General features: G+C 38.1%; 1 protein-coding gene across 1 annotated transcript in view; it reads left to right on the top strand.

Moving 5' to 3' along the window:
• Positions 1-694: 694 nt before the first annotated feature.
• The window catches only part of LOC149251730 (vacuolar ATP synthase subunit H family protein), a 292,411-nt gene continuing 268,890 nt past the window's right edge, over positions 695-24,215 (top strand). The window contains exons 1-5 of the mRNA XM_089459551.1: positions 695-854; positions 1,065-1,159; positions 10,186-10,311; positions 10,872-10,974; positions 11,063-11,135. Coding sequence (XP_089315677.1) covers positions 1,115-1,159; positions 10,186-10,311; positions 10,872-10,974; positions 11,063-11,135 — 347 coding nt within the window. The 5' untranslated portion in view covers positions 695-854; positions 1,065-1,114. The remainder of the gene's footprint in view (positions 855-1,064; positions 1,160-10,185; positions 10,312-10,871; positions 10,975-11,062; positions 11,136-24,215) is intronic.

Below are 24,215 nucleotides of genomic sequence, written 5' to 3'. Positions count from 1 at the left end.
ATGAGACAGGGAGTGCGACAAATTACTGTATAACACCCATGTTTGTGGAAGAGGCATACGTAAGTACCTAGAGGTTATAGTGGTAGCAGTTGGAATCGACCTCGTGTCATGTGAGTACTAGACCAACCAAGTTGCCAATTCCACTAGATACAAAAAAAGGAAGAAAAAAGAAAAAAGAAAAAAGTAAAAGAAAAAAAGAAAAAGAAAAATGACTTCCCATATTAAGTTTATATATATATATATTTAGAATTTAGCCAAAACATTTGCGTTAGAGATGGATCCAATGAAGGGAAAATCATCTGGGCAAGAAAATGCACTCCTCACACTACCAACTCATAAACCTTTTATTCTCTCTAATATCATTATATTAAAAGCTTAACCAAGAAATATGTGCATGTGCACATGTATGTAGAAAGTGTTTGAACTCTTAAAGTTGGTTTTCCTTCCTTATTAAAGGAACTTAAACCTATGTTTAATAAGTCAAATTAATTTAAATGAATCTAATTATGATTTATCCACTTATCGAAAAGCATTACCTTCCTAATTACCCTCTAATCAAAGTTATTTCTTTTGAAGCATCACTAAGAAGTGAAATATTTGGTAACTAATGTTAAGACCCCACCCAAGTTCGGAAAATAATTAACCCTATGCATGCTTGTAGACGATTTCCCTTAAGTAAAATAGTGCATTGATGCGTGCTACGGGTAAGGGAGGCGATGGCCTTTTGACGGTGATGTGAACGGCGTAAAGAGTTGAGTTCTCACAAAATAACTATGATCCCCTCTCCCTTCAATTTATATTGATATGGGTGGAATGTCCGTGTGTGATTTGTGAGCAAAATCAACTGCTGTCTGGTACCCTATCCTATCCCATCTTTACACTTAAACCTATCTATATCAATTTGTTATTGTAATGTATGTTCCTGAGATCAATTTGTTATTGTAATGTATGTTCCTGAGATCCCAATTATGCGATCTGGAGGCTTAACTCTGGATCCCCATAGCTCACTATATAGGTTAAAATTTCTATGGAGCTTTGATCTCAGTTTTTCTGTAAATGTGCAGCTGGATATACTTTTGCATTGAATTGGTAAATTACGGCGACTGGAAGAGAGATGGAGAGTCGCAATATGGACCACGCAGAGCTGACTACAGAGCAGGTGCCTTCATATGTCCTTCCACTGATCTGAGACCCGTTAACAGAATATTTTGGAATTGATGTTCATTGGTATGGGTTAGGCTTTCTGGGTGGTTTGGTCAATGAGTATTTTTTAGTTAATTATGAATTGCACGCACGCATAGAATACTGTATATGCTTCAATTGTTGTTCAAAAACTGAGAGGTTTTGAAGTTTGCCCAAGAAAGGTTTAAATTGTAGGATCGGAGAGGGGCAGCTTAACTCGCGGGCTGTGACCGCAGCAGTTGTTGTACTAATGATTTATCCCATGGCTGAAACTCCAGTGCAATTGGATTTATTAGCACAGATCTAGCAGCTATGGCTAGTGATATATTTCCTAGTCCAGGGAAATTTTGCAAAAGTTCAGATAATTCAAGAACTTTAAAGATTTGCACTTAGGAGAAAATGATGGCTCCTTAAAATTTTCCATGCCCTAGTCTGCTCCTAAATAAGGCAGATTCAGGAATCGGTATCCAAACATATCTCATATATCTATGATTGACCTATTTGTATTTTCTTATAGCATTTGCTTCATTTTTAACATTTTCTGTATTTTTATTGGAGTTGTGCTGAACTGGAACGAAAAAATGCCTAGCATGGAAAGTGTCAAATGGTTGGCCTTAAATTCAAAAATGATATTTTTCCTGCATCCCTTTTCTCGTTAAACGAGTAAACATCGATACTGTCATCTTGAGCATTGCAAGAGATTAACCGTTTTTTCTGCTTCATCGGCAACCTAAGCTTTTTAACAGGCTACGAAATTGTCTCAACTGCAAAAAGTTACGGTTCAAGAAAATATAAATGAGCCGGCCATATAAGTTTTAAATATCTTGGCTCTTGAAACCGAGATACAATTCTGACTAACACGTCCATTATTATCAGATATAGCAAGGCTCACAACAGTCGGAATTGGTTTTGACCAGGGAGAGCCACTAGCCAACATTGTTTACAATCAACTCCTCGTCATAGATGGTTTATGGTTAGCAAGCAACCATTTGTTGTTTCTCATGGCTGTAAGTATGACCAATGTGGTGATACAGAGAAGTATGGCCACCACATTGCTCTTATGTGGAAGTGAACCAGCCTACCTAGTGGATGTCGTATTGCGGCAATCTTTGAACTGGTCATTGCTGTCAAGAACTTGCAAGGGATCATCAAATATAAAATTCCGAGGGCGTTCTACATCTCTGTTCAGTGCTTCTCTCTTGCAACAGGGCATATCCAGAATTTTTTTGTGATGGGTACCCCAAGTTTAAGGTAACTCACATGTTATCAGAACTCCTTGTTACTGGCTTGGTCTTTGATGAATATCCTAAGTGACAGAGCTTGTATCATAAGATTTGAAATGACCAAGTGCAATCTTGCCATACAATCTCCATTCAAGCACATGACGAAAGTAATTTTTGCATATCTACCATGTTTAACAAAGACATTGGTTTCCTACGACAACAGCAGACTGATTATCTTCAAGTTTGATTACTTTTACTTAAAGGGCATCATGCCAAAATCTTCTTGACCTACTCTGGATAAGTGCACCAGAAGATGATTACGTTTCATTATCTCATAGACGACCTCAAAAGTGCTACATTCAGAACACATCATCACAAATACATCCTTATACAGTGCATCCTTTTTTGAGAAACTTGGATTGGAATCCAACTATTCTAGGAGCAATGGGAATATTGAATTTGTGGCCTTGTATATGGTAGAATCTACTACACGGGTTTGGAAGAAAAGCTAATGAAAATGAAGTAAAGTGTTCAAGTATACTATATAGGTTGTTGGAAGCATCATTACTTTGTTGTTCTTGTGTGGTCCAAAATTAATGTAGAAATTGCAGTCTGATTGCCTCAAAGCTGGGAACTGAATGAAGACATTCCAATTGATGTCAAGATGAAAGTGCAAAAGGGTGTGGTGGATGCAGTAGCATGCAATATGTGAAGACATGTTTGATTAAAGCAGGGAAAACATATAACTAGGCCTTGAAGAAAGAAGCATGGATGGGTACGTGTAAGAGGTTTGGACTAGCAACTAGCTCTGGAGTAGACAACCAGAGCAATAATGTAACTCGCAATGGCCGAACTTCATTATTCTTGTGTGGTCCAAAATCAATGTAGAAATTGCAGTCTGATTGCCTCAAAGCTGGGAATGGAATGAAGGCATTCTAATTGAAAGTGCAAAAATGTGTGGTGGGTGTAGTAGCATGGAGAATGTGAAGACATGTTTTTTTAAAGTAGGGAAAACATATAACTAGGCTTGGGAGAAAGAAGCACAGACGACCATGTGTAGGAGGTTTTCTGGGGTAGACAACCAGAGCAATACTGTAACTAGGAATTGCTGAACTTCTATCATGTAGGGTTTGTTATCAAATCCATAGTAGAGGCCCAAGTTCCATACACTATGTTGATATTCGAGAAAGACAAATGTTTAGAGAGGTGTATGCAATCATATCAGAATGGCAAGGAAAATTATATAATTGCAAAGTAAATGTGGAGGTCACAAGCAATGTGATGATCTCTGATGGTCTAATGGTTTTTTCATTATTTTGCCTGAATGCAAGAGGCTATCTGTGATTGTGTTGTTCATTCATAGCTTTTAAACAGTCATCAGTTGTGAACAAAGCAGAGCATATTAGCGACATATGCAATAAATTATCCAAAAATAAAGATGATTAAGTGAGGACTGGTTAGTTGTCAAACCGTTTGCTTTTTATGGGCCCTGCTCAGGTTTGAAACTCAGTTAACCCCCTTAGCGTGGCTTGTGGGCGGTTTTATTAGGCTCAAGAGTATAGGGGCAGTCCCTCCAACTCGACTCTGGGCCTCCTTGGTGATAAGCAATAGGTCTACCAATTCTCCTGATACATTTAAAAAAAAGAAAAAAAAGTTCTTCACAGGGGATTCATTGTTAGTTTTCTAATACCCAGCAGCTAATTTGAACGGTATTCTGAGATGCAATAACTAGAAACTGAACTGCGAAATTCACTGATCAAATATACTGAATATTCTAACAAATTTGCATCGGAAAATAAATTCATAAAGACACAAGCATACAATTAACAAAACACCAAAAATACCCAGGAAACCCCAAATGGGAAAAATCTACGTATTTGTGTTTTTATTGATATGCTCAGAAAATTCTCGGTAATTAATTACAAATCACTCAGGAAAAATTCCCTTCTTAGTCTTTGTTCCTCAACACAATATCCCGCACACCCTAGACCAATTTGGCCTCTCTCTTGCGCAGCTGTACCAACTGTACAGGCTGAACTGCCTCCTTGTGCAAGCTATCTCTACCTCCTTTAGTGATGCGCTCTCCCTGATTTCATGCGTTGATCTGGAACTATTTTCTTGAGCGCAAAACACAAATTCTTGCGAGTGCATAATCATATGATTCACAAAGTCTGCGCTCTTCTCTTTATAGGATTGAATTGCTTTGTTCCTTGAACCCAAGTCGAACTGCCTCTCTGAACTCAAGTCTAAATGACATCTAGAACTCAAGTGAACTGGCCTTTTGAACTCGAGTCAAATTGCCTCACTGAAATGAAGTCAAATTGAGATAAAATCTCCACGCATGCTCAGTTTGATTTACTATTTTTGACTATAGGAAAATTAGAGAATTTTCCTAAGTCAACACTAAGAGAAAGTAAGATTGCGCCTTAGCATCACATGTGGGTTCTTCTACCAATTATAATGCAGTGCTAAATTTAGCGGAACCATTCCATCTATGACTTCAATTAACACTCCCTCTTAGAGAGGAATTTGTTTTGTACAACACCCAATTATCTTTGAAGTAGACGAAATTGCCTCTTGGCAATGCCTTGGTCAAGATATCTGCTGTCTGCTCCTCTGTAGTATGTACTGAAGTCTAACTTTACCTCTTTGAACACAATCTATGATATGTTGGTACCTGATTTCAATGTGTTTGGAGCGGTCATGAAACACTGGATTTTCAGAGAGCTTGATGCAAGTTTGATTGTCATAGTTTATGATAGTGGACTCCAAACTCTGACTAAACAACTTGACAAGTAGCTTCCTCAACCAAATAGCCTCGCAAGCTACTAAGTTGGTAGCCATGTACTTGGCCTCAATTGAGCTCAGTGCTACTGATCTCTGCTACTTGCTAAACCAGGAAACAACTGCCGACCCAACACTGAAAGCACAACCTAAAGTGCTCTTCTTGCCTGCTAAACCCCCTGCGCAATCTGCATTTATAAATCCCTGAAGACTCACTCCATCAACCTGCCTGTACAACAATCCATAATCTACTGTGCCCCTGAGATATCTCAAGTTCTCAACACATGCTTAGTAGCAACCTAATGCACTCTGGTCGGCTCAACCATGAATTGGCTCAACTGGTTAACTGCAAAGCAAATCTCTGGTTGTGTGTTCACAAGATACATCAATGACCCTATGAGTTGCCTGTATAGAGTGGCATCCACTCGCTCACCTTTGGTAGCATCTACCTTCCTCTAGTTTGTGACTAGAGGCATGGTCATGGGCCTGCAATCCTGCATGTGGAACCTCTTGAGAATCTCCTACATGTATATGCCTTGCCCCCAGAATATCTGTCCATCACCCTGCTAGTGCATCAACCCTATATCCTTCATCTCAAACTCCTTTGTAAGATCTCTCTTGCAATCACAGATGAGCTCCTCGTCCCCTGTCAATATCAAATTATCAACGTACAACACAAGAATGAGAGGTTGGCCCTCAACCACAATATAGTACTGGTTAGGGTCAACTTCACTCTTGGTGAAGCCTAATTCGAGAAGGTAGTTGTCTATCCGGGCATACCATGCCCTGGATGCCTGCTTGAGCCCATAAAGAGCTCTCTGTGGCCTGCAAACATGCATTCCTCTGTTGAAAGTCTCAAATCCCTAAGGCTGCTCGACATATATCTCTTCCTCAAAACTCCGTTAATGAAGGCGGTCTTCACATCCATCTGGTGGATCCTCCACCCCATTTGTGCTGCACCTTGCTCACGCTCGAAGGACTTCTTGAGAACCCTTCCTTGCTCGAACTTCACTTCATGTCTGATCACTTTCTTCCCGAGTGTTAGAATATACACCTTGTACACCTTAGATGTCTCACTCTAGCACACAAAAATGCCCTTCTCTGTTGTGGGCTCTAGCTTCTTCCGAGTATTTGAAGACACATCGCAGTAAACAAGATTGCCAAAAGATTGGAAGTGAGACACATTGGGTTTCTTGCCTGTTAAAGCCTCCTCTAGTGTGAATCTGCCTAACACCCTATGTGGACTCTTGTTCTGCAAAAGGACTGTAGTGTTGTGTGTCTTTGCCCAAAGAAACATAGGTAATCCTTGGTCATGGAACATAGCCCTAGCCGCTCCAGCAATGCCCTGGTTCTTGCGCTTAGCCACCCCATTTTGCTGAAGGTTATGAGGTGTGGTGAGCTCTCTTTTGATGCCCTCCTTGGCATGCAAGTCTCTGAAAGCATTGGAGATGTACTCCCCACCATTGTTTGGCAGTGTTGGAGATGTACTCCCCACCATTGTCTGACCTCAACACCTTGATCCTCCGACCAACCTGGTTCTCCACCAAGGCTTTGAACTCCATGGACTTCAAGAAGGCCTGATCTTTCTTCTTCATGAAGGAGATCCATGTCTTTCTCGAGTGGTCATCAATAAAGGTGACAATATCTATATCCCATCAGGGATGGAGAGCAAAATGGTCCGCATACATCCGAATGTACCAGCTCCAAAATACTCTTGACCCTGTTGTGTCTGCTGGAAAAGGATGTCTGAGCATACTTGTCAAGTGTGCAACCCTTGTACACGTCATGTTGATCGACACTGTACTGTGGTAACCTTGTGGCAATCTCCCTCAAAATCTTCAGCGCTCCATGGTGTAAGTGACCCATATTGCTATGCCAAAGCTCCCCAAGGTCACATCTATGCGCACTGATCTCTTTGCTGCTCAAGGCCGCTTCCATCTCAAACTGTAGCTTGTAGAGATTCCTCACCCTAAACCCAATTTGTTTAACTGCTCTTGAGTTGAGAGGCTTGATGAAAGCCTTCCCTCTGCTGAAGATAACCTCATACACCTTGCTCTCCAAGGTTGAGACTGAAATAAGGTTTTTCTTCAACCCTGGGACATAGATGACATCTTTAAGGTAGAGAGGTTTTCTAGATTCCCTCTCAAACTTGACTGTAGTCTATAACTGATGCCCTACACTATGTACCCGCCATCATCTCCCATCTCTATATGAAACTGCATATACTTCACTGTCAACTGGCTGAAGTAACTCTTGTGCCCGATCATATGAAAGGATGTTCCACTATCAATATGCCATATGCTATGGGCCATTGAGCTTCCCTTGCAAGCTATGAGTGAAAACTCCTTCTCAAATTGAGAAGTGAACTCTTCCACCTTTGCTAATGCTGCCACGTGATCCTTCTTGGACTTCTTCCTGTTTGGACACTTGGTGGAATAGTGCCCAAACTGATGACAAGAGAAGCACTTCACTTTACTAAGATCTTTCTTCTTCTTGCCTCCTGAACTAGACTCGACCCCTCTTGGCTTTTTCTTGCCCTTGGCCTTGTCCCCTTTGCTAGCTAGGGCAAAGTTTTCTTCTTCCTCAGTCTTCGTATGAGACCTAGATTTTGCTTGCATTTGGATCTCCTCTTGCATGCAATCACTCCACAGCTGTGCCCAATCTGGAAGGTTTTCTCGGCCACTCACTGCATCAATGAAGTTTTCCCATGACTTGGGAAAGCCCAATAATGCAAAACTGACAAGGTCTCTGTTTGAGACTGTCTCCCCAACCTCGACTAACTTGTCCTTCACTTGGGTGAATCTGGTCAGGTAAGAAATCACGGACTCTGACTTAGTCATCTTGATATTTATGAGCTTGTCTCGGAGTACCAGCTTGTTGGCCTCACTCATACCTTGGTATAGCCCTAAGATAACTGTCCACATGGCTTGAGCTGTCTTCTTACTGGAAAGGTGAGGCATGATATGATCCTTCACTACCTCAAGGATTATTCTTTTGGCCTTTGCATCCTTCTTATTATGCTGGGCCAGTTGCTGAGGATCTGCTGGTGCGGCTGGTGGACTCTCCACAAATTCCCAAACTCCTTGCTCCTCCAATACTATACCAATCCTCTCCTTCCAAGAGCAGAAATTTTAGGCCCCATCAAGGTGGTCCTCAAATCTCAGACCTAGGTATGCCATGCTCTAACTCAAACTGCTCAAAAACACCCTTGCACAAGCTTGCTGGGGAAACACATGCACACTTGATTTCACGGGAGAAGACTGTGCTCTTGTGTAAACTGCGCACCCTGCATTGTAACTGTCACTTGCTTCTGAGGAAAAGATACTGCTTTCTGGTGTTCAATCTGTTCGTAGCTTTGATACCATGTTAGTTTTCTAATACACAACAACTAATTTGAACAGTACTATGAGATGCAAGAACTAGAAATTGAACTGCGAAATTCACTGATAAAATATTCTGAATATTCTAATGAATTTGCAGCGAAAAATAAATTCATAAAGGCACAAGCATACAATTAATAAAACACTAGAAATACCTAGGAACCCGAACTGGGGAACACCTGCTTATTTGTGTGTTTATTAATCTGCTCAGAAAAATCTCAGTAATTAATTACAAATCACTTGGGAAAAATTCCCTTCTCACTCTCCGTTCCTCAACACAATATCTCGCACATCCTAGACTAATTCAGCCTCTCTCTTGTGCAACTGTACCAACTGTACAGGCTGAACTGCCTCCTTGCGCAAGCTATCTTGGCCTCCTTAAGTGATGCGCTCTCCCTGACCTCATATATCTGGAACTATTTTCCTGAGCTCAAAACACAAATTCTTGCTAGTGCATAATCATATGATTCACCAAGTCTGCACTCTTCTCTTTATAGGATCAAACTGCTCTTCAACTCAAGTGAACTGGCTCCTTGAACCCAAGTCGAACTGCCTCACTGAACTCAAGTCTAACTGACATCTAGAACTCAAGCGAACTGGCCTTTTGAACTTGAGTCAAACTGCCTCACTGAACTGAAGTCAAACTGAGATAAAATCTCCATGCATGCTCAGTTCGATTTACTATTTTTGACTATAGGAAAATTAGAGAATTTTCCTAAGTCAACACTAAGAGAAAGTAAGACTGCGCCTTAGCTTCACATGCGGGTTCTTCTGCCAAATATAGTGCACTGCTAAATTTAGCAGAACCCTTCCATCTCTAACTTCAATTAGCATTCATCTCAAATTGTGTGAATATTAAATATGTACAGCGCTGTAATCTGATTAATGTAGATTCAGATTTGAATGCTGCTTACTAGTTGATAAATGAAACATTATTTTTCTATATTGTCCTCTCCAATGCTAAGATTATGCACCATTTGGCAAAATTTAAATTGGACATTGGCTGTTATCTCTGACATATTCTATCCCCGTAGGCAGTACGAATTTTGTGTGACAATTGAAGCTGTCAGTTTGTTAGGAAGTCAGACGTCTTAAAAGTCAATTATCCTTTTTATCCATTACAAAATGCCATTCTCCTTGTTTTAGTTTTACCACCTTACGTGTTGGAATTTTGTTGCACATTTTTGAAAACCGGGATTTCTACATAATCCATTAGATCCATTTAGCCACGAGTGTCTTCATTGTTTGCAGGCCAATCAGAGGATTGATTGACTACAAATTAATAAATTATGTTAACTGAATGGATGCACCTGCTGTCACTTTCTGACTACCTGCTGCAATCCCTAGTTAACCCTGTCTGTGCTGTAGATCCTGCATGCACTTCTGTGGTCATCTTAATTTTGGGAAGATTCTTTTACCAGTCAGGTTTCTGATTGTCTCAGATGCTGTATATTTGCAACATAGGATGGAGGGATGTAACTAAAAACAAGATATGATTACAGCTGGTTATCATCTTTATTTATTTTTTAGAAGCTCTTCTGCGTAAAATTATTTTTTGTTAACTTTCATATTCAATGTGGTCAACCTTTTAATGTTTTCCGTTTAATTTTTTCCAGGTTCTTAAAAGGGATATACCATGGGAGACTTACATGACTGCAAAGTTGATCAATGGAACATGTCTACAGTTGTTGAGACGTTATGATCATAGGCCTGAAAATGTTCAAGCAGCTTTACTTGATGATGTAAGAGGAAAGTAAACTTTGATGTAAAACCATGTCCGGTGTGGTATAGTATGGATAAATATGCTTTCCTGTTCTAATTTAAAATCATCTCAACGTTTCGTCAGCTTAAAATATGAGAAATGTGGTTTCTGTTGGTTATTCATTTCCTGTTGAGAGGGGATTCTTGCAATTTAAATACTTCTTCCTGGCGACCGTGATTGCCTATATCAAGATGTTTGAGAAGTATATCAATGTATGGTTTACATTGAAGTTTGACTTGTTGTTATGGCCATGTTGGCATGTTAATGCTCTTGGATATCTGTGATCTCGATAGAGTGGATTACCAGCCTGCCCACGGCGAGTAAAGTCCCCACCTTGCTGGGGAAACTGCCCACCGTGGGATATGCATCCAGCACAGGCTGGGCACTCGCTGCCTCTGTTAGATATATTCCAGCTCATTATTTGTAATTTTTTTCCTTTTAAGTGAGTTTGAGATACAAAATCGGAGGGTTGTTTTGACTCTTGAATAGTCTTTTGGTGTCCATTATGGTTGCAGGAACTGATAATAAATGTGTATGCAGGATGGCCCTGCTTACATTCGAGTCTTTGTGGGTATTCTGCATGACATTAGCAAGGAGGAAACTGTAGAATATGTACTCGCTCTTATTGATGAAATGCTTACAGGTGAAATTAGACACTTTCGATTATAATGGTGCACTCTGTGGTAGATTACTAGGATCCAAATCACAATCCTGTTTATGTCACTTGGCAGCAAACCCAAAACGAGCAAGACTTTTCCTTGACGATTCACTTTCAAATGAAGATGTTTATCAACCTTTTTTGAGGTAATTATGTGATGTACCAAGTGGATATGTTTATTTGTTTATAGAATGGGAGGATTGTCAGTTTATAGTGTCAGCTGTTGTCACCATAAAACCATTTTGTTTTTACTAAAGAATATGCATTAAAAAGGATGCTTCAATTCTTGATTGTTCTATTCAATGTAGACAAGAAAAGTGAATACCCTGTTACTTATTTTATAGGTAAAAGAAATTGCACTAAAAGATGTTAATTCTCATCATACCACAGTATACTTTGCCAATGTATGTATATACTCATACATCAGGGTGAGGGAAGTGCACATGATAATGTATATCAACTTTCAAGTATCAACTAACCTGATCCCAATTGCCACAGTACAAGCCACCCAACCACTATCTTTTTCCTAAAACGATTCTGTTCCATCTGTGTGTACATTTACCGTAATATATAGGTTGTATTTAGGTGTTTTCTTGAATTTATCATTTGTGTAGGCATTAAGGTTTCTAAATTGGTGTCTATGATAACCACATGTGTATACTTGAATAACGTGGAACTGTTTTTGTAACCGTATTGGAAATTTGGAACTTGAATACTTAGTGTTTGTTTGTCAGAGCAAGTTTTCCATGAAAAAAGAGTGCTCAATCTATCTTTTTATGACTTCATCGCTATTTTGTATTTATGCTGATGAATAATTTGGCTTTTGCAATTAGTCTGGCCACTATTATTAGTTTTGTTTATTCTATTGGCTAACAGTCACAACGATTCTGTTTTCGGCATGCATGCATAGGTAGGGAAGTAGCTTTCGTCATATATAATTCCCAATGCAACAGTCATAATGGTGCTTGATGAATGAACATTGGTAATATGACAATAATATATCAGAGGTCTAGATTCATTCCCTGCAAGAATTAAGCACGAAAACAGGACCATTTGCTTTCTAAAGTCATTTTCTTTTTCACTTATACAATTCCCTTGGATTTCTTTAGTTTTCATTTATTCGGTTTGATTATATTCATTGGGTTTGAAATTTGTTCGGTATATTTTCTGTCACATCAATGGGTAGCCTGAATGCTTATTTTTTGATGAAAAGCTTCCTTTAACTATTAATATAAGCAGAGATGTACATATACATTTTATATTAAAAAAAATGCAGCCACCACAAGCACTGACTAAGCTAAAAATGCTGGGCTCGTCACACACCACAAACATTTTTTAAATTAATATCATCTCCTTGGACAAACATATAGCATACAAATCCATTAAGTATCCAAAAACATCTTAATTAAGTGGCCTCAGGCCCAGGAACAAACACAGGTCTGGAAACATCAGGCAGCGGCATGGAGAGACCTAGCATTGGTTGGTGGATTGTCATTATCCTCGGGGGTTGACACCCTCTCCTCCTTCAAAATGGTAAGTGCTAATGTAGACTACTTATCATTTTTCTGAGCTTGTTGGGGGGCAGTTGAGCTGCCACTTTTTCCTTTCTCTTACAGCTCTGCCAGTCCGTTGTCAAGGCTGATCCTCGTAACATTAAGATTTTTGAGAATGGGCTTATTGTGCAGGAAATGCTCAGGATGGTTACCTGCTTATGGTATATGGGATACCTCCCTATAGGCTGAGAAGCTGCCTGAGGTGGAAACCAGTTCCAACTTTCAGAATTGTATGTGTATCAAGCTTGAACAAATTAAGGAGTTGGCAAACCAAGAGAAACTTATAGCAAGCTCTTTTTGATTAAATAATATCATTCCTTTTCTGCCAAACGAAGAAGAGTATTTCCATTTTAAAACCCTGCCATGAAGTGTGAACTTCTACTGCTCGTGGGAGCGTATTGCCTAATATGGTTGGTTTCCATGAAACAGAGGCTCATAAAAACTGGCCATGAAAGGATTTGAGTCATTCCCAAGCAGACTTGGCAAGGGCATAGAGATTGAGAGTGTATAATTCTGTTTCAAGACAATTGATGTGGGAGGTAATGTTGGTTTCAAGCAACTCCTTGAAGTAGTTGTGCAATTTCACAAGGTTGCTTTCCTTGACACAATAGTATCTCAGCTTGACTTCCACTTTGAGTGTAGGAATTTACAGGGTAAGTTCCTCAGTAGAACACCAAAGGACACCGCTCACAAACAGATCACAGGTCAATACACCAGTATTCTTGACGTGGTTAAAATCCTCAAAGAGGGAAACAGTCCACGGCCTGAGCCAACGCGGCCACTTCGGGCAATTTATTAATGTAAAAGAAAGAAAATTTACATAAGCTTCTCTCATGAACGGTCACCTTACAAATGACCTTCCATGCTCTTTAAATAGAGATCATGGAACAATCGGGTGTTAAGCCATGGATCAAGTGTCGGTAATACCGATGAGAGAATGAACCGTCGGATCACTTCATGTCTAGAACATATCGTGACCGTCAGATTGTAGGTTACAAAAGTACATAGTAAAGAAACACACTTTACCTAACTCTACACTAGATCAAGTTATACTTAACTATTTCCTATGTGTCGGAATATCCTAACATCCCCCTTAAGAACAACTTGGGATCGGATTGAAGGATGTACAAATATGACACAATAGGAGAATGAAGGAGGCATTAGAGCCTATCCCCACTTAGTGACAACTTCCTGAACTCCAACCATAAATCGAAGTTTAGTAAACTTTGCCTTTGTGAGAGCCTTTGTAAAGATGTCTGCAACTTGATCATTGGTTGAACAATATTGCACTTCAAGAACATGGTCATGAATGAGCTTTCTGATGAAGTGCATGTGTAGTTCAATGTGTTTGCTACGGTGATGTTTGGCTGGATCTTTGCTTAGTTGAATGGCACTTTGATTATCACACCAAAGTGTAGTCGGATGTTGCTAATGAAAGCCAAACTTTGACAGGATCTGACGAAGCCACTGGGCTTCCTTACTAGCTTCTACGATGCCACGATACTCTGCTTCTGCTGAAGAAAGAGAAATGGCACTTTATTTCTTGCAAGCCCATGTAATAGGTCCAGAACCAAGAGTGAAGATATAGTAGACTTCCAATCATCAGGGTCACTAGCCCAATTGGAATCAGTGAAACCAACCAATAGAGGAGATGCTTCTGCACTGTAATGAATCCCAAACTGAACTGTACCTTGAACATAACGAAGTATTCTTTTCGCTGCTTTCCAATGACTTTCATGTGGGTTTTGCATAAACCGAGCAATAAGGCCAACAACAAAGGAAAGGTCAGGATGGGTATGGGTCAGATACAAAAGTTTTCCAACAAGCTGACGGTATAAGGTAGCATCAACTTCAGGGGAAGTACAAGTGACTGAAAGTTTGGCTCCAAATTGAAAGGGAGAAGGGGCTGGCTTATAGTCTTCCATGTGAAAGTGGCGTAGAAGATCACATGCATACTTGGACTGGGAAAGGGAAATACCTTCCTTGGATTGCAAGACTTGAAGACCAAGAAAATAATGCAAGTGTCCTAAATTTGTCATTTCAAATTGCTTTTTAAGGTTGGACTTCACATGGTTTATAGGGTTGGGATCACTACCAGTAAGGATAAGATCATCAACATAAAGAACAAGAATGATAAGAGACTTACCCACTTTCTTGGTGTAGACATTATTGTCATAATGACACCTAGAAAAGCCAGTATCTAAAAGAAAGCTATGCATTTTGGCATACCAAGTCCGAGGGGTTTGCTTGAGACCATAAAGGGATTTCTTAAGCCGACATACAAGGCTGGAGTCTGTTTGTATAAAGCCAGGAGGTTGTTCCATATAGATTTCTTCTTGTAAGTCCCCATACAAAAAGGCAAATTTAACATCCATCTGATGGACTTCCCATTTGAAAGAGGCAACAAGGGAAAGAACAAGGCAGATAGAGTTCGTTTTCGCAATAGGGGAGAAGGTTTCAATATAGTTAATGCCTTCAACTTGTGAAAAGCCCTTAGCAATAAGACGAGCTTTATGTTTATCAACTTTTCCATCTGGTCCAAACTTGGTTCTGTAAACCCATTTACATCTAACAAGTTTTCTTCCCTTTGGAAGAGGATCAAGATCCCATTTATCATTTGCCAATAATGAACGATATTCTTCATTCATAGCTGCGTCCCAATCTGGATGGCCTGAAGCTTCTGCAAAGGTGTCAGGATCATAATTCGTTGAAGCTTGAGCCAGTAAAGAAGAGGCTCTATTGAATTGAGAACGTGTACGTCGTTGATCTGTAGGATCACCTGCAAGAGAACCTGCTGCATCCCGAGTAGCATGGACCCATTTTGGAAGTTGGGGAGCTGAAGGAGGATCTTGAGAATGTTGGGGGGGGGATTGTCATCCTTGCTGTCATCATTTGAAGAAAAAATATTTTCAGAAATAGAGGGGATAGAGAGAGGTGGCACATCCGCCGAACTAGGCTTGTAGGCCGATATATTTTCAGCAAACGTTACATCTCTTCTAATGATAACATTTTTGGATTTAGGTGAAAGAAGTCTATATCCTTTGACATCTTTAGAATATCCAACAAAAAAACATTTTTCACTCTTAGGTTCTAAGGCTTTATGTTTCTCATTTGGAATATGGGCCCATGCTTCACTTCCAAAAACACGAAAGTGACTTACATCTGGTTTAATTGAGCTCCATGCTTCTTCTGGAGTGATATTCTTTAAAACCTTAGTAGGAGTGTGATTTACTATGTAATTTGCACAGTGAATTGCTTCTGCCCAAAAATTAGGGACCTAAGAGATCCTAGACAGATTTTAGTTACTGGCATTGCTGATGATTCTACAAGGTTGTATAAGTTGTTAAACTTATACATTAGTATACCATGTAGGAATTTACAAGGTAAGTTCCTCATATAGAACACTAAAGGACACCACTCACAAACAGATCACAGATCAATACACCAGTATTCTTGACGTGGTTAAAACCCTCAAAGAGGGAAACAGTCCATGACCTGAGCCAACGCGGCCACTTCAGGCAATTTATTAATGTAAAAGAAAGAAAATTTACAATAAGCTTCTTTCATGAACGATTACCTTACAAATGACCCTCCGTGCTCTTTAAATAGAGATCATGGACCAATCGGGTGTTAAGCCATGGATAAAGTGTCGGTAATACCGAGGAGAGAATGAATTGTCGGATCACTTCATGTCTAGAACATATCATGACTGTCAGATTGTAGGTTACAAAAGTACATAGTAAAGAAACACACTTTACCTAACTCTACACTAGACCAAGTTATACTTAACTATTTCCTGTGTGTCGGAATATCCTAACACTGAGAGTAATAATGCCATGTATCCCCTCCTTGTATTGTTGTGCTTTGCTGGGTGTGGAGCCTGATTATCTTCCTAATTGTTCAGAGGTTTTTTTTTGTTTTGTTTTGTTTTTTTTTATTATTAATTTTTCTGTTTCAGTCGTGTTGCATCCATGTGTTTAATCCAGGGAAAATTTTAAGAACCCCCCCTAAATTTATAAATATAATAAATGGGCGAATCTCCTTGGTATATAGGAAAAATGGAAGGCGATTTTATCAATAATATAATATGTATATATAATTTTTTGGCGAATCTCTCACTAGGCATGGCGGATATTTTACTCAATTATAAAATCTTGTAAGATCTTGGCAAGTCTTTCACTAAATAATAAAACTTTGTAAAGTCCTAGTGAATCTTAGCATAGGCTACATGCTGGTTTAATTCCCCCATTTAAATAGGCTACATTCTAGGTGAATACCATGGGTCAATACCATGTGCCATTTTGGTGAATACCATGGGTCAATACCATGTGCCATTTTTATTTTTATTAATTCTAATATTAAGGTTAATAATGGTTTTTTGCATGGTATTAATAATAATCTAGTCCATGGTATTTGTCCCATAGTATTTTGACCATAGGTTTCACCTAAATATAACCCATTTTTTGAGTGTTCGTAAATATAAGGTGACTTATGGAGTAAATATAAAAAAATGTTTTATTTGTTTACCATACCTCTCCTTTATTTATATTTTTATTAATTTACCATACCTCTTTTACAAATATGGTATTTGGCCCATAGGATTCACTTAAATAAAACCTCTTTCTTGAGCCTTCATAAATAGAACGAGGGTTATGGACTAAATATAAAAAGAGGTTTATTTATTTACGATACGTCTAGTTTATTTATATTTCTATTTATTTACCATACCTTTTGAGTAAGTATAAGAAGACGTTTTATTTAATACCATACCTCCACTTTACTTATATTTTTATTTGTTTACACCCTTACATGTATATAAGGTGACTTATGGAGTAAATATAAAAAATGTTTTATTTATTTACCATACCTCTCATTTATTTATATTTTTATTAATTTACCATACCTCTTTTATAAATATGGTATTTGGCCCATAGGATTCACTTAAATAAAACCTATTCTTGAAAATGGGGGAATGGATTCACTTAAATAAAGCCTATTCTTGAAAATGGGCGAATGGATTCACTTAAATAAAACCTATTCTTGAAAATGGGTGAATGGAAGGTTGTAAGTCCTAATTTCAAGGGATAAATTTACCATTTTTACCCTCTCCCTTAAAATAAGGTGGGCTATTTGAGGTGATTTGTAAAAATGTACTATGATACAAAATATTCGCCCACTAAAAATTTAAAACCCCTTAATTTCGCCAAAGGGCGAACATTCGCCCCTAAAATTATCCTTGGTTTAATCGTCGTTAGGGGGGTCTAGGGGGAGCGATGACGAGTTTTATGAGCCCCCCTTGGCAGGGGTTCAGGGGCAGCACCCCAAAATCTAAAAATAGATGAAAAATTGCTTTGTAAAATATCGTAATTTCGTAGTCAATTTGGGCCGTTCATTAGACAGATGATCTGATGGTAGAAGTTATGTTAATTTGGGTTTTTTTGCCCTAGAAGGCACCCCCTTGGTTTATATGAGGGAATTGTATTGCGACTGTGGATTATTCTGAGCGAGAGAGAGAGGAGACTGTGTGAGAACAAAGAGGAAATTACATCGGATCTGTTGTAGGTTGTATCTCTTCATTTTGCTGGATAATATAAAATGAAGGACTAGTTGTTTCTTCGTGGACGTAGCCCAAGTTGGGTGAACCACGTATATCTATGTCTCTCTTATTTTATGCGTTTCCGCAATATTTTATGTATTTCATTGCTCCGTTAATTAATTTCTAACATGCCTTGAATTTTAACTATGGTGTGTCTTTCAATGGATTTATCTTTGGTTATTTACATATATAGCCCGCGATTCTTGAGGAATGCATCCAATTGGATTTCTAAGAGTTGTATTTTGTGTCTTGACCAAGTAAATATCATCCCAACAGCCCCCTTAATATGCACTTGGGGAAGATGAGGTACAATAAATTGGCCAAATTTACAATGATTCCCCCTTGAAAAGTAGGTAGGGGCAATGTTTTAAATCTGGGACTTAGTTGAGAGTCTGCTCAAACTTGACTTGGACTTGGTTCAAAATCAAACTTGCTTGAATCTTATGACTTAGTTTACTAAAAAATACAATATATATATATATATATATATTTTTTTTTTTTTTTTGAATGAAAAAAATATTTTAAAGATTCCAAACCATTAGAGACAAAATATGCAATTTTTTTTTTTCGCTCATATATCTGCCATAAAAGGGTGAATATATTAAAAATCGTACCAAGTGCAATATATATCTGAAACAAAATACACAACCAACGAGTTATAAATGGCCCCTAGATTCCAAAAAACATGTTGTACTACTACATATCAATAAGGTTAGTTTCCATTTTTAGAAATATTTTTACTTAAATTTTTAACATTACCATTGATTGACTTAGGATGTTTGAGAGTGGTTCTAACCGCATCGAATTTCATACGGAGAAAATAGAATTTCAGATCCCACTCAAAATTTTAACAGTTTTCAGGATTTCCGGATTGGGGGGGTTGCAATGTTTCCATTGGATTCTAGCATGTATGAGGCTTTGGAACTTGCATTAAATCAAAAGCGCCAAGCCCAAAGCACACCTTTTGAGGGGGGACGCGTCCCCCTCAATTTTGTCTAATAACCCTTGAAATTTGTTTTTTGTTTTTTGTTATAAAAAATAAAATTCAAACTAAAAAGAAAAATACATAACAAATATTAAACCCTAAACTAATTTGCAATCCTTAGCTCACTCAATTGACTTACCAAAATTACCTCTAGTCGACTTACCTTGTAGTGCTATCTGACTTGCCAGTTAATTGTTGCCTCTCCTCCCTGTGGCGCTTCTTCAATGCTCATTGTCCATTTTTAATTTTCAGTTTTAACTTTCGAGTCTTAACTCTAGATATCGATGACCTTAGATTGATTCTTTGACTCATCACTCTTTACTATTGTTGAGTTTGAGTCATATCAGTTTACTAGTCTTTAGACTTCAATATCTACTATAGTCTATTTTGCTTAGGACTAATTAGATTCTAGAATGATGAATAATGAATTTAATTTTTAAATCATTGTAGACTCTAGAATAATGAATATGGATAAATCTCAGTTGCATGAAACGCCAGAACGTCCTAGAAGTTTCCGAAATGGGGATGGCTCGAAACGCGACTCCCGAAAAATGGAAACGCGATTGAAACGTCATATATATATATATTATAAATAGTCAATATTAAATAAATTATAACACATTATTTTGAAGATAAAAAAGAATGAGACATATAAATGACATTTTAGAAGGAAATTTAAATTTATATTAACTCCAACAGATGATTACATGATGCAAATATCCAAAATTAGCCTTTATAGATGAGGCTTTACATCCAAGGCTCCAAAATCAGCCTTTATATGTGAGGCTACATGTGCAAAAACTGAAATAAAACATGAACTAAAGACAATCATGGCTACATTAACATATAATTACTAATAAAACTCCTCATCCTCATCAACAAAGATTGAACAAGATGCTTGTTTAGCAAAGGAGGCAACTCTACTAGCGCTTTCAGTTGCACTTGCATCACCACTGGCACAAATATCAAGAGAAAAAAGAGAGAGCTCTAAATCTTGATGCCCATGCTCCAAAACACAAATAAACTCCTTGTTGTTGCTATAGGAAGCTCTTCTTGCAAAAAATGTGTGAGAAATGAGTGAATGAAGTGCCTTTTTAAAGAAAGGAAGAGGCTCATAGGGTTTCTAGAGAATTCTATTCTTCTCATTTTCTAGAGAATTCCGTTTGTATTTTTTTTTAATTAAATTTAGCTAACAACCACATAAAAATTGGTTTGTTAGTGTGTTTTGGTGTTAGATGGGGCCGACACTCTATTTCCACTCCTTGAGATGGCCTAAAAAGGCCCAAAAAAATTTATATTTTGCTTTTCGGACGCTGAAACTTGGCCTATTGCGGCCGAATCTCTGCTGAAACGCCACTGGCCCTATCGTCTGGCGTTTCGAAATCGCGAAACGCTGTAATGTACGCCCATTGGCATTTCGACGACGTTTCAAGGCCGTCCCCTGTACTATTATGCCACTAATTTTGGCGTTTCCTTCAACATAGGGATAAATGTATCTCATTATTGAATCTCATGGTGTATGGATGAATGATGTATATATTAGTATGAATGATGAGTATGGATTAGCATATTTCATTATTTAATTCAATTATGTATGGATCAATGTATTTATGCTTTCATTATTAAATATGCATTATATATATATCTATAATATATATATATATATATATTGTTAAATTTAAGACATGTTCTTTTAGAAGCTTCAATATTCCATATTAGCCCAATTATTAATTCAATCACATGAATATTGACAGTTACTGAAGAAAAAACGTGTGCAATAGATGACGAAGACAAGCCCAGACCGGAGAACACAATAATATGGCACAAGCCAGGGAAAAACCCTAATATGGGGAAAACCCTTGATCAAATCTTCTTATTAATATCAATTGTTCAGTAGAGAGAGAGAGAGAGTACAATAGAACACAGTCAAACTGATTTGTTATTTGAACCTTGGACAAGAAAGTAGCTCAATGACTGTAACTCCAGCACAATGTCAACAACGGTTACTCCTGCACTGGTTAGGGTTGCATGCTGTATGCTGTTGTTTCACTCAATCAACCCAACACACCTCCATTCCTACTGCGGATAACCTTGACATATAAGGAGCTTCCCCTTCGCTGGTCCTTAAGGATGATGATATAGATCTAAGACAAGCTGCTCTCGACCCTCTGAACTAGAATCTGCGGCCCTTCCGGAGGCAACAGATCAATAGAGCAGTCTCACAAGATAAGAGATTCTCCCTTAAGATGATCATAAATAGGCCCAGAAATAATCACACAATTCGGCCTCATATTTTGTTCTTTGATTTGATCCTGCAATGACAAGAGGGCCCATACAAAGTGCACAAAATTTTCCCTTTAGTCCAGCGACTGTCTCACATGATAATCTCGACCCTTTGGCAAGGAAGAAAAGCCCAAAACAGAAACCCCTTCAACCTTCTTCTGAACTCGGCTACCTCAGACTTGCTTTGAGGAATTTGATATGGCTAATGAGAATGGAGGACACCTATATATATAACAAGTTGTCCTTATGGAGGTGAAGCCGACCTTAACATTTTAGAGGCAAATTTGACTTCCAAATTTTCATTTTTCCCGCCTTAATAATGTCATGACTTGTTGAATTTCTTTTAGGTAAATAAATATTTTTCCTTATCCAAATTTGGTGATCTTAAAGTTGATTTTGGACCTCTCGAAAAGAGGAATTCAATGCCACAATAATCTTCCTCAAAGGAGCAAACCAAAGTGGAATTTGGCCCTAGTTGCCAATTTTAACACACACACACACACACACATATATATATATATATCGCGACGCCCCCCCTAAATTTCCCTAAAATTTGAGGGTACTCCCACACGTCGTGTGTCCTCCTGTACCAGAGTCTTGGTGGAACTTAGGTCATTCATGTGTGCTTTTGGGGTTTAAGGTGAGAAAATCTAGGGTATGGTAATTTTGTTAAATTGTTTTCCTTATCCAAAAGGGTGATGTGGCCTATAGGATCCAAACTAGTATTGACTTGACCAAGCATGTATAGGCTCGGTTGCATTGGACTGGTTTGGTATGGAACCGACCATATTGTACACCAAACCGGCTAGTCCATTCGCAAAGTAGTTTCCAATCTGGTTTGAAGGCCAAGTTGGTACACTTGAGGTTCAACTTGGTGAACTCAACCGAGTTTTAAAATAGTGGTAGGGGTTATAGATGATCAATTTTGACAATAACTACTTGATCATGACAAGGTGTAAAACAAGGCACAAATGATCAAGTATCAAAAGGTTGCCATTGAACAATCTTCAAAGGATGACATCAAAGATATTAATGTTGAAGTTACAAGTATTTATTGTAGAGGAACAAGATGGCAAAGTATTGACAACAATTCCATAAATGCTCGAAGGTGCTTCATGAAAACGATGGAAATACACACTATGAAGATGACAACTCCTCAAGCTGAAGAAGATCTATTGTAGAGTCACAAAGTGGAAAAACATTGACAACGGTCAACATAAATGCTCCAAGCAGACCAAAAAAACTAGTGCTCTCCAAAGTCCAAACAACACATGTACCAAGATTGTGTACCATTATAGAAGGTACAAAGAGAGCAACATTGGCTACTATCATAAATGTTTAGTGAAGACTACAAAATGATCAATCAATGACGAAGAGGAATTTTTGATTGGGGCACTCTATACGAGGGCCACACGAGAACAATAAAAAGAATTTCCATCAAGGTCCTTAGAACAATCTCTAAGTGTAAAAGAAAGCCTCAAGAAGTCACTAAACCTATTTGTGCAACTAGTGATTCGAAAGTGCATCAAACTAACTTCACTACATAATTGATGAAATTGAAAGTAGTATCCATATGTAACAATCATAACTAGAAGAGGACATGGATCTTATGAAATGCAATGGAGTAGGGAGAGAAAAATAAATCTCCCCAGAATCAATTCCAAACTCCTTCAAGTGGGAGTATTTATTATTATTATTATATGTTGGACATAGTGTTGTCATTGATGACAACTAGTGTCATTGATGTCAAAAGGGATGTCTAAGAAGTAGCAGTGTCATTCATGAACCCAAGGAAGCAATATGTTAGTCCGATCCCTTGCATGCCTTCATCACATGAAGCCAAAATGATCTGAAGTTTATTGAGTTTTTGTCAAAGTCGTGATGCCTGAATGAATCTATGAATGGTATGGTTGGATAGTTCTCTCCAATACTTTTCCAATGGTATTCTACACATTGAAAAACTCCTCTCGGATGAGAAGTTATGGCCATTTGAAGATTTTCGAGTATTTTTTCCTATGCTAAAGTGTGACATATTTCTTGTCAGTGTGCATTTGTATTAAAGGAATATCTACTTTGTTAATGTGTTAAACTAAACTATGCTATGGAGAATATGAGAGACAAGCAAGATTTTGAATGAAAGAGATGTATTATATCAATGTGTGTATGATTACATAAGGTCGTGTTGTATATATATATATATATAGCAGGTTCTGTTAATCCCATTAGGAACCACTCACATAATCTCTTAATTACATATAACGTAAATGTCATTTACTACATAACTTATTTCCACTTATTACGTTATTATTTAATACATTAATGAAATCAACTTTACAATATCTAACACTTCCTCTTAATGGTGATTTCATTTTCCAGAACTCCTAGCATCTCGAAAATTTTCAAACTTTTCCTTGTTGAGTGCCTTGGTGAATATGTCTACTACTTGATCTTTTGCAATAAATCAATTCTATCTCTTTGTTATACACTTGTTCTCTGATATAGTGATGTTGAATTTCAACATGTTTTGTTTTTGAATGATAAATATGATTCTTTGTCTTTTTGATGGCACTTTGGTTGTCACAGTGTAATGTTGTAAGCTGCATTTATGGAATCCTCAAATCACTTAAAACTACTGCTTCACAAGTTGCGCCAACAATTGCTTTGTATTTTGCTTCTGTAGTTGAAAGCAATGAAATAGGAATCGTCGAGTATGCCGATTACTCGCGATTAATACTCTGCTCGTTGACCAAAAGAGGCGACTTAAAACTCTGCGAGTCAAACTCGCATTGACCGAGTTTGACTCGTGGTC

This window comes from Pinus tabuliformis, chromosome 7, assembly GCF_031772625.1.
Source record: "Pinus tabuliformis cultivar Carrire ecotype Pingquan chromosome 7, CPIR1, whole genome shotgun sequence".
NCBI classification, from domain to species: domain Eukaryota; kingdom Viridiplantae; phylum Streptophyta; class Pinopsida; order Pinales; family Pinaceae; genus Pinus; species Pinus tabuliformis.
Note: the sequence above shows the minus strand (reverse complement) of the source record. Positions and strands in the feature narration are given on the sequence as shown.